The sequence below is a fragment of the Rhamphochromis longiceps genome, linkage group LG5 (genome assembly GCF_057381845.1).
Source record: "Rhamphochromis longiceps isolate RC_006_pf linkage group LG5, R_longiceps_female_GT1.1, whole genome shotgun sequence".
NCBI lineage: Eukaryota > Metazoa > Chordata > Actinopteri > Cichliformes > Cichlidae > Rhamphochromis > Rhamphochromis longiceps.
This window is the reverse complement of record NC_140561.1, coordinates 28,757,871-28,774,647: the sequence shown is the minus strand read 5'-3', so window position 1 is coordinate 28,774,647 and position 16,777 is coordinate 28,757,871. Positions and strand designations below refer to the sequence as shown.

General features: G+C 37.6%; 1 protein-coding gene across 1 annotated transcript; it reads left to right on the top strand.

Moving 5' to 3' along the window:
• Positions 1 to 1,411: 1,411 nt before the first annotated feature.
• Positions 1,412 to 11,479, top strand: chmp4ba (charged multivesicular body protein 4Ba). Its single transcript, XM_085407097.1, has 5 exons — positions 1,412 to 1,760; positions 7,958 to 8,135; positions 8,532 to 8,646; positions 9,088 to 9,208; positions 9,331 to 11,479. The coding sequence occupies exons 1-5, from the start codon at positions 1,577 to 1,579 to the stop codon at positions 9,393 to 9,395; spliced, it is 663 nt and encodes a 220-aa protein (XP_085263223.1). The 5' UTR covers positions 1,412 to 1,576; the 3' UTR covers positions 9,396 to 11,479.
• The last annotated feature ends 5,298 nt before the right edge of the window (positions 11,480 to 16,777 follow it).

Here is a 16,777-nt window from a genome sequence, read left to right as displayed (position 1 = left end):
TGGTCTTTCGTTCTACACGGTGCATTTCAAGGTCCTGTACCCATCCGTCGGTAAACTGTACCTGGGCTTGTTGCAGTGACCTGAAGTTACTAAACTTCATGAGTGTATGCACTCACTCCAAGAACCGTATAATTATAAATATGCATATAAATATGCTAAGATGAGATAGCTGACTTCATCTAACTAGCAAATGTTGTCCAGGCTACGTTGGTGATACAGTTTTTTTTAATGTGTATGATATTTTTGTCATGCGATTTTAAAGCTGGTCCTACAACCGCATCCAAGAATAACATGCAGCTTATCTCAGAACTGTCGGTGAAAATTATTCTTGGAGCTAGGTTTAATTGAGCTGCATTTTAAAGAGGTGCAATTTCACAATTTGTGTATATTTTCTAAGTTCACTATTTTGTCATGTGTTGAGAAAAACACAGATTTAAAAATTACATGGTCTAATATTTACATTTAGCATAACTGCAACATTATTTTTTCGTTTGTTTTTTTTAAAGACTCGAAAGGACTTGAAATTCAAAGTTTCAGACTTGTGACTTGACTCGGACTTTTACACCAGTGACTTGAGACTCGACTCTGACTTGCCTGACATTACTTGAGACTTGACTTGAGACTTGAGGATAAAGACTTGAGACTTACTTGAGACTTGCAAAACAATGACTTGGTCCCACCTCTGCCAAAATGATCTAAGAAGACCATGCATGATGATTCTTCTTCTTTATATTTTTATTGGCGGTTGGCAAACAGCAAAATGGTGCAATACCGCCACCAACTGGTGTGGAGTGTATACATGATGATATCCACTCATTCACAATGATACAAGATTAAAAAAGAAAAAGAAAAAGAAAAAAAAAGAAACATTTGCCTCTGTCCCATCTCATCACAGCTGAGCACCACTGAACCTTGATTAAGTGGCTGTTGAGACAGTGCCAAGTGGCGTTACTACTCCCTCTTGTGTTGACAAGTTGCAATAGCATCAAAAACATAAAATGACTAACATAAAATCACTGATAAATCTACACCTGTGTCACAATACTGCCCCGCAAAGGCAGAATACTGTAACTACAAAATTAGCCAATATTACCAGAAGTAATGAGACGGAACGAAATTTTTCTTGTGTTTTGATTTTCTTACTACTCCATCGGCTCTTTCTGAGTACTTTGGATTCCTCTCTCGGTCCAAAGACCTACATGTTAGGTTAACTGATGATTTTAAATTGCCCATAAATGTGAATCTGATTCCGAATGACTCCCTGTCTCTATATGTTAACCACTCTTTTCCAATTACAGTGTTTTAAAACAGGTTATGTAACGTCTGACTGGTAATAACCACAATGAGCATTTATTAGTTTGCTCAACTGCGAAATTCCCCATAGTTCCACGCATGAGTCACGCTGACGTAATGACATCACGAGGCCTGCTTTGAAAGCGGAAGAGACAAAAACAACAACAGCCTCGGCAACAGGGAGGGACGCACATTTTATTTTTTTACCTGTGTGGTATCAGAAAGTCAGCGGACTTTATCTACGGTTAACCCACCAGCTAAAGTTTACATTTAAGCTAGAAACATGTCGCTATTTGGCAAGATATTCGGAAGCGGGGGTAAGGGTGGGAAAGCGCCGACACCCCAAGAGGCTATTCAGCGACTCAGAGAGACCGAGGAGATGTTGGCCAAAAAACAGGATTTCCTAGAGAAGAAAATTGAACAGGAGCTCGTGACGGCGAAGAAAAACGGCACGAAAAACAAACGAGGTGAGGAAAAGCTCTTAAACTGCGTCGGATTTAATGAAATTGTCAGAAGGGCTAGTTAGTTTCTTAGTTAGCCTGAGGCTAACTCAACAGAAGGAAGAGGGAAGTTGTTAGTTGACACGCTGCTTACCTGAAAACAAGTCTGTCCACCCGGCTACAAGACTCCATATTTAAATGTCTAGTTTTTGGCTGGCACGTATAAAACAACTGAAGGGAAGAAACAAACTTTAAGAAATGAAATAAACAAGAGACAAAAAGTTTGTAACGTTTAGGTTCGAAGACTCAGGCAGCCAAATATTAAACTGATGTTTATGAGCGTAACTAAGTTTGCATGCATATATATCCAGGTATTGTTCTAAATATTTACAAAACCTAACATATTCATATTGTTCTCTCTTGACAGACAGTGTCTTTTTTTTAAACAACTGCTTAATAACACCAAACTTTGGGTTTATCTTATAAAATGGAAGCTTTGCCTGGAGCTGTTTTTGGAACAGGTCATACCTTACAATTAATTTCTGTCCATTTTTTTTCTTAGCCCTGTGTCCTTTTTTAATCTACAGTATATCACCCTTCAGTCTTGGGCATGTAACGATATAAAGCGCATTGTCAGTCATAGATTCATTCCCATACTGCAGTATGCGCTGTTACAGTTTAAGTTATATCCACATTTTAAATACATTACTTTTTTTAAGACTAGTATCTTTATCTTCTCTGTAACCATCCTATTACAGTGACAGACTTGGACTTTTCACAGTTTTGTAAATTTATACTGTGGTTTTAAATAAGTATATCAAATGGATGGATATTTGAAGGACAGAATTATTAGTGAGTGAGTGAATGTCTGTGCAGCCATTACACTTAAACTGTGTCAACCGCATGTGTGCCTGCTAAACTGAGTAGCAGTAGAACAGTTAGACAAATGACAGGTTGATCTGACTGTCATGGCGCAAAGACCCAAGCAGATCCTTACATGCTTGCAAATACAGAAAGTAGACTATTGGCTTAACACTAGTTACTATCACTGTGAGCTTGTCACCTAAAAGTAATTTTTAAAGTCTTAGTGTGATCTAAATCGGAAAAATCTTTCCATCTCCAAAACCTGATTTTCAACATAGTTCATCCCATAAGTCAGCCTCCGTCTATCTTTGGGGTGACTGATTATACACAATACATAAATTCCTCATGACAATATACCAACCCTGCTGTAATTTTGGCAGCTTCAAGATTCATGGTCTCTGTTTTCACTGCTTGGTTTTACTTTTTTTTTTTACTGTACTTCAAGGAGGACCTCTGACTTTTTCTTCCACATTTTCTACTTTCTATTACTTCTTTATTTGGTTTACTGGCAGCCTACCACTAAATGGATGTTTCTACCTATTAACATTACTGAAGAAATAGTGATTTAATTCACCACGTCTCGTCTATAATACTCAGGATGTCTCTTTTCACACGGACACTTATGTTTTTTCATTGAAGTAGCCATAGACCAAAATGGACTCGACATTGTACTTGTTGCATGAAAACTGCTGATGGTCGCTAAAAAGGAGCAGAGTGGCAGGAAAAGCAAAACGTCACCCAATTAGAGCGACCTCTGAGACTGAAACATGGAGTCTGAATGCATTTCTGCAACCCACATAATGTGATAATGATTTGTGTGATGTTGGCTAATGATGTTATCAGTCTAGGAATAGGTCCGGCTGCTGATATAATCTGATCAAATGGAAACTGTCAGCTGCTGTCTGGCTGCTAGTGGAAAAGGCTAGGCACAAAGTAGATTGCTAAAGGTGTGCATGTGTGTGGATGTGGGTGTGTGTGTGTTGGTGGTATATGGCAGCTGTGGTCACGAAGCAAGGTTTAGTGGATTATAATTGACAGGCTTTTCAAAGAAAAGAGGTGGACAGGTGGTGAAATGTTCCTGTAAAATGTAGCCTTGCTGTCTGTGTGTCATATAATCAATTTTTGTATTCAAACCTACATAATTTGATTGCATACTATGAATAGTTCCTGTCTTGCTCTGAAGCTGTCCTCTCCCATTTTTTTCCCCCCAAAAGTGAGGAAATATTACATTCACATTTTGCATAAACTTCTAAATCTAGATTACTACCCATCATTATCATCATCATCAAAGTGTATCTCATGCAAAAGAGCCCATAAAACTAAATTGTCACATTAACAGTTATATGGTTTTAAAGTATGTTGACTGATTTACACTCCCAGTGCATTTATTAATGAATATGCAAGAAATATCCCCCTTTAAGCAGAGCCTTCATCTACTCTAATCTGTAAGTTAAGTAGTAAAGCTGTAAAGGTAACAGGTATTTTTCCCTTTTTCTTTTATTGTGAAACAACGATTAAAAGTATCTAGACACCAGCCCCACCTCTATCATATTTGGCTGTGGTATGTAAATGTGCTACCGTAGAAACAGTGGTCACGTAACCTTAGAAACAAACCACACCTTAATGCGTCATAGGTGCACTTCTGGAGTTAAATAATAATGTTTGCTCAAATTCATATGTCTTGACCAGTTCTCTTATCACATGGTTTTGTCATTTGTTTTTATTTTCCACAAAACAAAGTTGTGTTCTTCGAAGCCTCTTACATTTCTCTCATTGTTGTGTTGAAGAAAAATTCAAATGTTCTTAACCCTTTAACGGTTCATTCGTCAACCAACCCACTTCGTCCTCACTCTCAAACCACAAAAAGATACAAGCAGTTTAATAATGACAAATCAAGAAAAGTTATTGTGGGGTAAATTTGATTTTTTTGGAATCCCAGATTACTGTTAGAATTGATTCTATGAGAAATATATGAAAATGTTGGTATTGTGCTAAATCTTGAGTATTGTACTAATTACTGTTTTATTTTGTATGCATAACTTTAATTTAGTCAAAGTCAAAGTCAAAGTCAGCTTTATTGTCAATTCTGCCACATGTACAGGACATACAGAGAATAGAAACTACGTTACTCTCAATCCCTAGATAAAATAGCAAATGAACATTTAAATATAAGAGTGATTAAAAATGCAAGTAAAATAATTAAAAAGTAAAATTTAAATAAATAAATACAATACAATTTTTACATATAACAAGAAAGCTATACAATATACAATATAATGAGTAAATGACATTGAGTGCAAACCAGGCAGAGTAGTGCAAATGGGCAAATAGTGCAAATGGAGATTTGGTAATGTACGGTAATACATTTAAGATGTATATCCAAGGTATCGGAGGCCCTTTTTTTCCTGGGCAATGTGACCAAGAATAGAATTATACAGGTGATAGAAAGACTAATGGTTTTAACCTAAACATTCTCATATGTGGACATTTTGACCTATTACTGTGGTTATCTTCTGCTATTTAGAGGAACATTTAGCATGTCTTAGAAATTGTCCAATATTGATGTTATTGTTGTCATTATTATTTAGCTCAGAAATGAAAAAATGCTAAGAGGAAAGGGCTTATTTTCATTTTTTCCTGTTTATATGGTTCCTTATAATGTAATATAGCAGCAATATGATTATATTTACTTAGGATATACTATGACTAAATATGAAATGACTAATAACAATGAAAATTAGACTAATTAGATATATTAGCTAAAGTTGGGAAGAAGATGAATTACCATCATGCTTCCTGCCTTGCAAAACATGGGCAGAAATCTTGAATAGTTTTTTAAATTATTAATTTTGTAATGTGTTACAAAGAAAATCTCAAATCCTTTCCATTATAGGGATTATTCTACTTTGCATCAGTTGTAGTTTGTTCAAAAAGTCTGAATATACTCAATAATTTTAAGATTGTTTGACATTAATTATAATTTTGAGGGTCTTGGAAAGGCCCTTAGTATTTCAATAATTAAATCACTCATTCATTCAATTTATATTTATAAAATAGTGCAGGACCTCTTTCAGATTTCACAAATCTGTGATCACCAGTTTTTGAGATCAAACTGAGGTGTAATATGTATTAAACCTGCTGTAATTGTACAACAGCAACATTTCAGTTTTGTTGTGTAAGTAATAAACACATTTGGACAACTTTGTTCAACATTTTGAATTGATATGAATGTGTTTACTGCTGAGTATGCTTTTCATGTGGATGTTTTGTTTTGTTTTTCCACTACAAGTGCAGTTCAATTTGATATGCACTTGGAAAAAAGGTCCTGAAATTTTTTGACCTCTTTTCTTAGTTCCTTGTGACTCAGCAGATTTGAGTCAGTTGTAAGTTTCACTTGATCCATTGTTAAGGTGATTTCCTATGTAAGCACCTAAGGGGAATTCCCAGTATAGGTGTGTGGCTGTAGTGTTTGTTTGTTTGTTTGTTTGTATTTAACCCCCACTCCCTTGAAGAACACAGGAACCAAAATACACATTTATAGTCACACACATAAATGTATATATATTTTTTTTAATCCTCTCAGCTAGGGCTGGGCTATATCATACCGTTCATGGTAATACCGGTGTAATTTTGGGCAACGATAGGAAAATGAAATATCGCGATAGAATATGGGTAAAACGCGCATGCGCAGTGCCTATGTTTACAAACGCACATGACGGTGACGCAGAATGAGAAGAGCGAAAGCGGATCGTTAAATGAAACGGATGAACCAGAACTGGTTTGTAAAAATGCTCCAACTTGAGTGGTGTGGAACTGGTTTAGCTTTCGTCCATCAGATACACAACAAAGCACTATTTTTGGTAGAGCATGCTAGCGGGCCGTCGTTATTACCATGTTTTTTGGAAAATACGGCACACTTAAAATCAAGCCTTTGATTTTTCTGAAAATCAACAGTGGCCCTTATAATCCCATGTGCCTTATGAATGAATTCTGGTTGTGTTTACTGACCTCGAAATGATTTTATGTACACGGCGCTCGAAGTTCTGTCAAATGTTTCAGTACGACTTTGCTAAGCCACGAAGCCGCACCGTTTGATGGATTGTCGGAGCATTACGGCTATCGTAGGCAGGCGCCTCGCGGAGTGATACGTACTGTGCTTCAACATAATGTTACCGTATTGTGTGTGTGTATAACCTCTTTTTAAGTTTTGTGGATATTATACATGGTTATGCTGAGGACATGTCGGCCAGTTTCCACTGGAAATGCCTTTTGGTTAAACTGTCAGCAAGGAATTTGCATTTGCACTGTTACATTTTTATGTAACTTTAATGCACATAAAAAACAGCTGCTTGTTTAAGTGAAAATACATTGATGGGGTTTTTTGCACTAATAAAGTTGTGGAGTTGTAAAGTATTTTGTCTATTTTGTCAATTATATCGTCAGTTATATCGTTATCGCAAATTTTCAAATGTATATCGTGATAAATATTTTTGGTCATATCGCCCTGCTCTACTCTCAGCTAATCAAAGAACCATCACCGGATTTCCAAATGTTGTACTTTCCAACTGAGTTTGATCCGGGCCTATGTGAGCTTGATGAGCTGCAGGACTTGTTGAAATTCAGTGAGTTACAAACCTAAAAAGTCTGACTGAAGCATGTTGTGACTTCATGCAGAGATTTGGCTGAAACAGGATTTTATCCGTTTGAGTCTTGTTTCGTGATGACAGCATGAAACCATTTACTGCACTTCAGCACAAAGCAAGCTTTTCTGCTGCGTGGTTGATTGTAATGTTTTTTTTTTTTTGTTTGTTTTTTGTTTGTTTTTTTTTTTTTTGGCCTGTCCCGTTTGGCTCTTTTGCCATCAGAATTGTTGTCTAAAGGCAAAGAAAGATGCCCAACGGATTTACTTTACCAAACTGACCATCCCAGCCTTGCCGTAATGGTCCATTTGATTCACCTTTTATTGTTTATTTTATTTTCACTTACTGAATACGGGACAGACTTGACTGGGGGAAAGAAGGGGAGAAAGAAAGAGGGAAAGAGAAACAGCTGAGAAGCTTGATTGTAATGTTGAATGTCATGGGATGGTGATAAGGTTTCAATGATACCGATTAGCCAATAGTGACTCTGCTTATAGGTCAAATTCTTTATCGATCCCATTTGTGATTCATGATCAGTTGTGTATAGGAAGAAAAAAAGGCCTGCACAGTAGTATTTGGCAAATAAGCAACATTTATATGTTTTGTACTTTTCGTTTTTCGTTTGTTTTTTAATTTTAAAAAAAGAATAGAATACTGATGAGCATTTGTGCTGCTTTCTAAACGAAGTTTATTTTCCCCTTCTTGTTTTTGCATGTCCAGCGGCTCTACAGGCCTTGAAGAGGAAAAAGCGTTACGAGAAGCAGCTGGCTCAGATTGACGGAACCTTGTCCACAATTGAGTTCCAGAGGGAAGCTCTGGAGAACGCCAACACTAACACAGAAGTGCTCAAGAACATGGGCTTTGCAGCTAAAGCAATGAAGGCCGCACACGAAAACATGTATGAGAGAAGTTCTGGCAGTATCAAAAGAGTCTTTTGTTATTTCATCATTTTTTTCCCCATTTTTTTAACTGTTGTTCTAGCTTTTATTTGCCACAGGATTTCTGTTAATTCTTTATTTTTATTTTTTTTTACTTTTCCCCGTATGTTCTGTCATGAGACTTTATTTCTCCAATTTGCTTCCCCCTCTTTGTTCCCTTCAATAATTCCTCCTTTTTCCCTTTTCTTCAAATTTGTGCCCTCAGATTCATTGATAGTAAAAAGTGTGTCTGAGTTGTACTTGGCAGTGTAAATTTAGTTCTTTTTCTATTATTAGCGGCTACATGGTGGTAGAATGTATAATTATATTATATTTACTAACATTTACATGCCACCTTTGACTCGCCTGTTTCACAGGGACATTGACAAAGTAGACGATCTGATGGCAGAAATCACAGAACAACAGGAGGTTGCCCAAGAAATCTCAGATGTGATCTCTAGACCAGTTGGCTTTGGGGAAGACTATGATGAGGTGAGAGCAAAACAAAAAACAAACAACAAAAAACATGAGGCCTACAGAAACTAAAAGCCTAAATTTAGGCTGATGTTTTAGATTTTTCTTTCAAACGAATGTCACAGCAAAATGTTACAGTAATTATAGATACAGTGTCCCATGAAAACATTAATAAAAAAAGTCAAAACACACTTACTTACATTTTTACTGTGACAATGTGACTACGCAGTGAGTGACTTGCCTCTTTCCTATAATGTCTCTGTAGTTGCTGCCTCATTTAAGCAGTGAGTTGGAGCCACTGCTGATAGTTACTGGTTTTTAGAAAATAAAACTGAGATCTTAAATGATTTGTAAAGCAAATATATACATATCTTACATCGGCTATCTTACTAAATGGCTTCTGTCTAGTTATTTTTGATCTACATAAATCTGATTCATTTTGTTCTTTTCTCTGTTTAGGATGAACTCATGGCTGAGCTGGAGGAGCTGGAACAGGAAGAGCTGGACAAAAATCTTCTCGAGATTGGAGGCACAGAAAATCTACCCAGTGTACCGTCTACATCACTTCCATCCAAACCAGGTATAATGGCACATAAAAAAGCAAAACTAGTTTTAGTTCAGTTTAGTGCACCATCCATTTGACTAAAATATACTTTTTTCAAATTAAAATTGAATATTTTTTTTTCCTTTTTTCCTTTTTAGCCAAAAAGAAGGTGGAAGAAGACGAGGACGAGATGGCAGACCTCGAGGCCTGGGCGGCTAACTGAGCTGGCTCGCCCTGCTAGCTAGCTAGTGGCCTTCTCCCTGCTACCAGACTGATCCCAGGCATCTGGAAGAGAGATGGGGACTCTGGGCTGCTGAGCTGGCTGCTGGCATGCTGCTCTGTCTTAAAGCCTACTTCCCAATATCTAACCATACCCCAACTTTGAAGTATGCACTTGTGCACATATTTTTATGACTTCAAAAGAAATGAACCCAGGCTTTTTTTTTTTCTCAGTTTAATGTTACAGAATGAATCTCTTTGCTCCAGCTGTGCACTCCTCTTTTTCTAAAGGGCATAGAGGGAAAAATAACTTCATGTCCAGCAGCCTGTGGTTATGTATCAAAGATTGTGTATGAGCATTTGGGTGCATACTTTTTGGGAGGGTGTGTGGAGTAACAGGCTTAAAGGCTTGTTTCGAATGTGAAAATTCAACACATTTTGGGGGTGAAAAAAAAAGACAATAAATAATTTTTCTGCTTCCTGCATCGTCATCTCTCAGCTCTTCTACAAAGATGACAGCAAGCCATTGCTGCTGCTACCAAAAGCAGCAGAAAAGTTAAAACGTGTAGGCCTTTCTCATTAAACGTCACTGTGAAATTACAGACCTGCTACTGTCGTAAACTACATTAAATCCTTTAATGGAAGGATCCAAGATTTGATGTCTTTGTCCCTCTGTCTGCTGAAGTGTAATAAGAAAAACATCTGGGTCATCTAATCAGTTGCATCCTACTAATAACGGCATGTGGTGAACACCCCACCACCACCACCAAAAAAAAAAAGAAGGAAAAAAAAAGCTCTTTAGAGGTCATAAGCTACCAAGCATGATTTACTGCTAGTGCTACACAGTTTATGCTGCTTCTTCTTTTTTTTTTTTTTTTGCTGCTGCTCATATTTTACTCCACTACTTTCCATCTCTGTTTTTTGTTTTATCCTATACTCTCTTAGATTGATGTCATTGCTTGTATCCAACGAAAGCAGTCTTTCATAACACTATTGCATCTTTGGTTCTGTTTGCTTTGTGGCTTTTTCAGCTGGGGCATGAGAAAGGACAATGTGTCATATGTGCTCCAGGGACATGGCTGATGTTGAAAGCATTTGAGTTGTGTGCTCGTGCACAGTAAGAATCAAACCAGATGTTTACACCTCTAAGCTGGTTGGGACACACTAAAATAAATCATGCCTGAGCTTGATAATCAAGCAAACTGGGTACTGAGGGCCAAACATGCAGGGCGAATGGTACAGATCACCCAGTGATAGCAGTAACAGTAAAACCAGTAAATCAGATCAGTTAGCCCTACAACAACAAGTTCCAACTTGCCAAACTGCAGTTGAATCCATTCAGTTCTCATAAGCACTCTTTATATTTCCTCAGTCTTACAAATTAGTAGCTACGCCCGTAATAATGACCAATATTCAGGACACCAAAGCTTCTGCTGCTTCTGCTTAGTCTGGTCTTCATTCTGAAAAAGCACACATAAGGCTGCTCTAACTTCATAACCAGTCATTCAGAAATATGTAGTCAACTTGTTACTCCAGTAAAGCTGCCAGAGGGCACACTACAACAACTTGGATCCGTTTGTGCCTGATACCTTGTACTGTCTGTGGTTTCACAGTGACTATATCTGAAGTCCTACGCTGGTTGAATTTAAAGATGATGTGTGAGTGTGATGTTTTTTGAGACTTGACACAGTGACCTCTTTAGTCAAATTAAGATGGTGAGGTACATTCCCACCCCATTTAAACTCTCCTGTAGTACGAATTGATTTTTCAGCACTGTGTGACAAGCATGGGGTGCATCTGTTCCATGTTGGTCATCTTGATTACAAATGTGACATAAGGAAGTTCTGCTCACTTGTCCCTTGACTTATAGCTGCAGCTACATCTCCTTCTTTCTCTTGGGGAAACAGAATTCTCAGTGTACAAATTGGGGTTGATCATGACTGGCTTTCTCCTGTAATTCAAACATAACTTGCACATTTTAATTAAGAGGTGAAACTTTTAGTGCTCAGTTGTTATGCATTTAAGAATGGGTCAACCCCAATCCTTACATGTAAATAAAATAAAATAAAATTGGGGAAATAAAACTTGCATATGCCAATGCTTGTTTTTGTTTATTTTTATATAATATATATATAATTTTTTTCTGTTTACCTCAAATATCAGAACCACAATGTGACCTGTAGCCATCTTAGCTCAGCTTGGCTGTAAAATACGGTTGGACATTGAAAAATTTCCATGTCACAAACATGACTGTTGTTTATGTGGGAGGTTACATACATTTTATCTTAATAAAGTTGAGACTCAATGTGTCTGCACTGCTGTATTGGAATTAGTTTACCTTTTATATATTTCTCAGGCAGCAAACATCTGGAGTTTATGTCACCGTTCTATTTTTCCCCTTCATCTTTCAACCTGTCCCGTTTTGTAATGTTTAAAACCTGTGGAGACCCTGCCTTCCCTCAAAAGTTGTTTATTTTACCTGACTGCAGTAACAATGAGTACATTAACGGTTTGAGGTACATGTATCACAGTACACTGCCTGCCTTCTACTCCATTTCAGTGTATTTATGTTGTGTTAATCATATTTAACTTTTAGTTACCATGCAGGTAAACCTTTACACAGATGCATGCAACAGATGTATTTGGGATCAACTCCTGAGCCTAAATGCAGCTTGCATGTTAGCAATTTGCACCGAGGGCTCCAAATTATTAAGTATAAAAATATATCACTTATGTTGACTCTCTCTGTGATAGAGTGTCACTTCCTGTTCTGTTTTTGTGTAGGTTGTCAGCGTAGCCAATTAAAAACTTCTAGATAATGTCTTATTTCATAGTGTTTTTTAATTTAATTTTTAATTTTCATACTTCATTTGCTTTATCCAAATCATACTCTCTGTTGAGTCACTCACTAATTATATTCGCAGTGTTCACTCACTGTTTCTTTTGTGACTCGCTAACAGCATGGCCTCTTCACCTGTCGCTGCTGCACTTTCCTGGTCTTTGTGTCAGATGTGTAGTTACTGCTCAGCCCCCTTTAGCAACAAATGTACTTGTAATAAATATAGTCTATTTGCAGCTTTGGAGGCCAGGGTCACTGAATTGGAGACTTGGCTTTGCACCCTCGAAAAACCCGTAGCTAGCCAGGCCCTTATAAACGCTGCAGCAAAAGGTAGCGTAGGCACCGTTAGCTCTCCACCGGGAACACAGGACGGCTGGGTGACAGTGAGAAGCACCAACAACCCGTCTGCTTCTAAATTCAGATAAAACTAAGGTTATTGTATGTAGTCCTAAAAATCTAGCCAGATGCTTACTCTGGATGGCATTACCATTACCTGTGAGGAATCTTGGAGTCGTTTTTGACCAGGATGTTTCCTTCAATGCGCACATTAAACAAATATGTATGACTGCTGTCTTTCATTTGCACTTTCTTCAGTGGCTCCCTGTTAAATCCAGAATTGAATTCAAAATCCAGCTCATAACATACAAAGTTGTGATTATTCAGGCTCCATCTATATACCTTATAGTACTGCATCACCCATTAGAGCACTTTGCTCTCAGACTGCAGGCTTACTCATGCTTCCTAGAGTTTTTTAAAGTAGAACTGAAGGCAGAGCCTTCAGCTTTCAGGCCCCTCTTCTGTGGAACCGGCTTCCAGTTTGGATTCGGCACTGTCTATACTTTTAAGATTAGGCTTAAAACTTTCCGTTTTGCTAAAGCTGGATCAGGTAACCTTGAATCTTCCCTTAGTTATGCTGCAGTAGGTCTAAGCTGCTGGGGGATTCCCATGATGCATTGAGTATTTCTTCAACAGTCACTTTTTCCACTCACTATGTGTTTATACACCTCTATGCATTTAATCATTAGTTATTGTGCATCTCTGGCTCTCTTCCACAGGATGTCTTTTGTCATGTCTTCCTCCCTTCTCCCCACCTGGTCGCAGTCCTGCTCTTATATTTGGTTTTTTTCCTTATGTTTCTTGTATTTTGCACACCTCTGTTGCTTGTGTAGTGTGCACACAAGAATTTCACTCACATGCGCTGTACCAGTGTACCAGAACATGTGATGTGACAATAAAAGTGATTTGATTTGATTTGAAGATGGCCACCGCTCACTGACCTTGGGTCTGCATGAGGTTTGTTCCTGTTAAAAGGGAGTTTTTCCTTCACACTGTCGCCAAAGCGCTTGCTCATAGGGGGTCCTGTGATTGTTGGGATTTTCTCTGTTGTATTATTGTAGGGTCTATCTTACAATATAAAGCACCTTGAGGCAGCTGTTATTGTGATTTGGCACTGTATAAATAAAAGTAAATTGAATTGAACTTTACACTGGAAAATGATGCAAAATGACACAGAAGGAATTGGGGTTAGAAAATGAGCGTGGTATCAAAATGTTGGTAAAACTGAGATTTTTGATATGTTAAAAATTATCACACTTTGTGATATGAAACTTGAAAAAAACAAAAGTTTGTTATGTTAAATGTTACAGTTTTCTCTAGTGAATTAGCAAAAAACAGATAAAACATCCAGGGTTATAATGCTTGCACCTGTTATTCTGTGTCAGACATTTAATGGTGCAGTACTGCTACTGAAAATATGAGATATCCATTGATAACCAGATCGGATTGGATCCGATCTGGTTATGTATTGTGGACAACCCACAATACAGGTGACAGCTGTTGGCCTCCTTTCACAAGGTTATCTGTTAGAAGATTAAACCTCAGCCATGTTCTTTGTGTCATGGGCTGGGTCTGTGACCCAGTGTTTGAGTTCGTATCTTTTGTATTCATTTGTGCCCTAGTTTAGCTCACCTAGTTAATTTCTAGATTGCTGTTTAGTCTTGTTCCTTAGTTGTTTATGTCATCTCCCCTGTACTAAGTCTCCCTGGTTCATGTGTCATGTCTGCGTGGTTATGTTTAGTTCATGTCATGTCTAATCTCCATGTTTCCTGTTTTACTTTGAAAGTCTGTATTCGATGTCAGTGTATTTATTTTCACCTCTCCTGTCCTGTCGTTAGGTTCATGTGTGTCAGCTGTGCTCCCATGTGTGGCCACTTCCCCTGATCATCCCTCATGTGTATTTAGTCTCTGTGTTTCATGTAGTCTGTGTCGCGTCGTCTGTGTTTCCACCCTCCATGTTGTCACAGCCAGTCTTAGTAGTCATAGTTATGGTTTCCTGTGTCTTCATAGTTTTTCCTAGTTTTACTTTCCCAGTTTAGTCATAGTTTAGTTTGTCACTGCGTTTCTGCCTTATCTGCACTCCTTGTCACCAGCCACAATAAAGGCTCGCTTTCAGTTAAGTTTACTCCAGTCTACTCTCGTGTGTTCGCACCTGGGTCCACCACACACACCACCGCACGGTCTGCCTCCTCAGATCGTGACACTTTGAGCTTTTAAGCCACTCATCTAGTCACAAGCTAATGAAATCAAGTGGTATTTCTATATGCCAGTTATCTAGTCATCTTATATTATACAAGTCTGCGTCTACTATACAGGTCTCAAAATGCAAAATGAATCATCCATAATATCTGGATGTATCACAGGAAGAAAGTGCAAAACAGAAGAAAATTATTCACCTAAATAGTTCTTTAAAGAAGGTTTTATACATTAGGCAAATATCAAGAGATCCCAGACATCCTATATCATGACATGAACAAATTATACAGGACTGTAGACATGCACTAAATGTTACCAGAACAAAACAAAACTATAGTATCAGCTACAGAAGGTGTTTAGGTCCTTGCTTAGTGACCAGTGCATACTGTCACGTCACTGCCAAGTCAGAACAAAAATGTATGGCTCTCACAACATTAAACTGACAAATCTTATCATAAACAAATATTGTATAGTATGAATCCAGCACACTCTAGACCTAACATACCTTTAAACTGCAGTCAAATTCTCTGCACGCATAAGCAAAAAGCTGCTTAATCAGGTCTAATCTGCACTATTGGAATTTGTTTTCCTCACAATACAAAGATGGCTCAGTTGTTTGTCCTCCATTACTGCTTCTCCAGCTCTGGTTGTGCAAATATCCTCTAGTGAACCATGCACAATCTGTGATTGAACAGCTATGGCCTTTTTCCTCTTAATAACCAAGTGCATGACTATCAGTACCTACTTGATGACACTGTCTGAAAGCCTATTGTCCCTACTTTTAACGGGCAGTTTCCGTTTTCTCTGACACGCAGCATTTGGCAATTGAAGTGGTTAAACACTTTTGACTCCTGGTTTTGTCTGGGAGTGGTTGTATGAACTTGCTTTATGGGTAATCCAGTCTACAGGCTGTAATACACTGGGTGGCTCCACTGACCTGACAGATTGTCATCTTACATGTATATTACACTCAAAAACAGACCAATTCTTTATGGTGTGAGAACCGTACTTGAACTATGTGGGACCTGATGTCTAACTACAAGGTTTTTCTTGAGTTCTCATGCTGTATATTATTACTGGGACCCCAGGTATTGTTAGTATGGATCTGAACTGGTGTTCTGTGTTCAGTTTGCTTGTTTTTGTTTTGTTTTTATTGCTGTGAACTGTACACCATATTATATTATTTAATTAAGGGTTGTTTGTGAAAATTAAAATTAATAAAAATATTGTTTTTAAAAAAAAAGATAGACCTGAACAACAAGATACAATGAAAGTAACATATTTTCAAATTAAAGTGTAATTAACTGAATAAAGGAAACATCTCACACATTTTCATAGCATGCAGGGTTTAAATGTCAACAAAGATGTCAGGACTATGGTGGATTTGAAAGCTAGTCAAAGTTTAGGAACCAAAGCATACATATGATCCTACTGACCACTTGATCTCATTAGTAAAACATTTAAAAAACACATCTTTTACCTAACCATATTACATTTTTTAATATTAATTAAAATTATTAAATATTATAAAATATTGTGTGAATAAACCAAAAAGTTGAAAAACCTGTGGGATAAATACACTACACTGCCAAAAGTATTCACTTACCTGCCTTAACACTCGTACGAACTTGATTGACATCCCATTCTTAACCCATACGGTTTAATACAATGTCGCCTCACTCTTTGCACCCATAAGACTTTCAACTCTTCTGGAAAGTCTTTCCACAGGGTTTAGGGGTGTATTTTCAGGGATTTTTGACCATTCTTACAAAAGTGCATTTGTGAATTTAGATGGATCAGAAGGTGTGGTTCACAGCTCTAATTCATTCCAAAGGTGGTTTTATCAGGTCAGGAGTCTGTGAAGGCCAGACAAATTCTTCCACACCAAAGTTGCTCTTTATGTCTTTATGGACCTTGCTTTATGCATTGGTGTGCAGTCATGTTGAAACAGGGATGACCCCTTCTTGTTTCAACATGTTTCCACAAAGTTGGGAGCATGAAAATGTCTTTGGATG

Excerpts from the sequence above, each read along its gene's own strand:
- chmp4ba (XM_085407097.1), top strand. The coding sequence starts at position 1,577 with ATGTCGCTATTTGGCAAGATATTCGGAAGCGGGGGTAAGGGTGGGAAA. Across the intron at positions 8,136-8,531 it reads AAGGCCGCACACGAAAACAT|GGACATTGACAAAGTAGACG; the intron begins GTATGAGAGAAG and ends CCTGTTTCACAG. Across the intron at positions 8,647-9,087 it reads TTGGGGAAGACTATGATGAG|GATGAACTCATGGCTGAGCT; the intron begins GTGAGAGCAAAA and ends TTCTCTGTTTAG.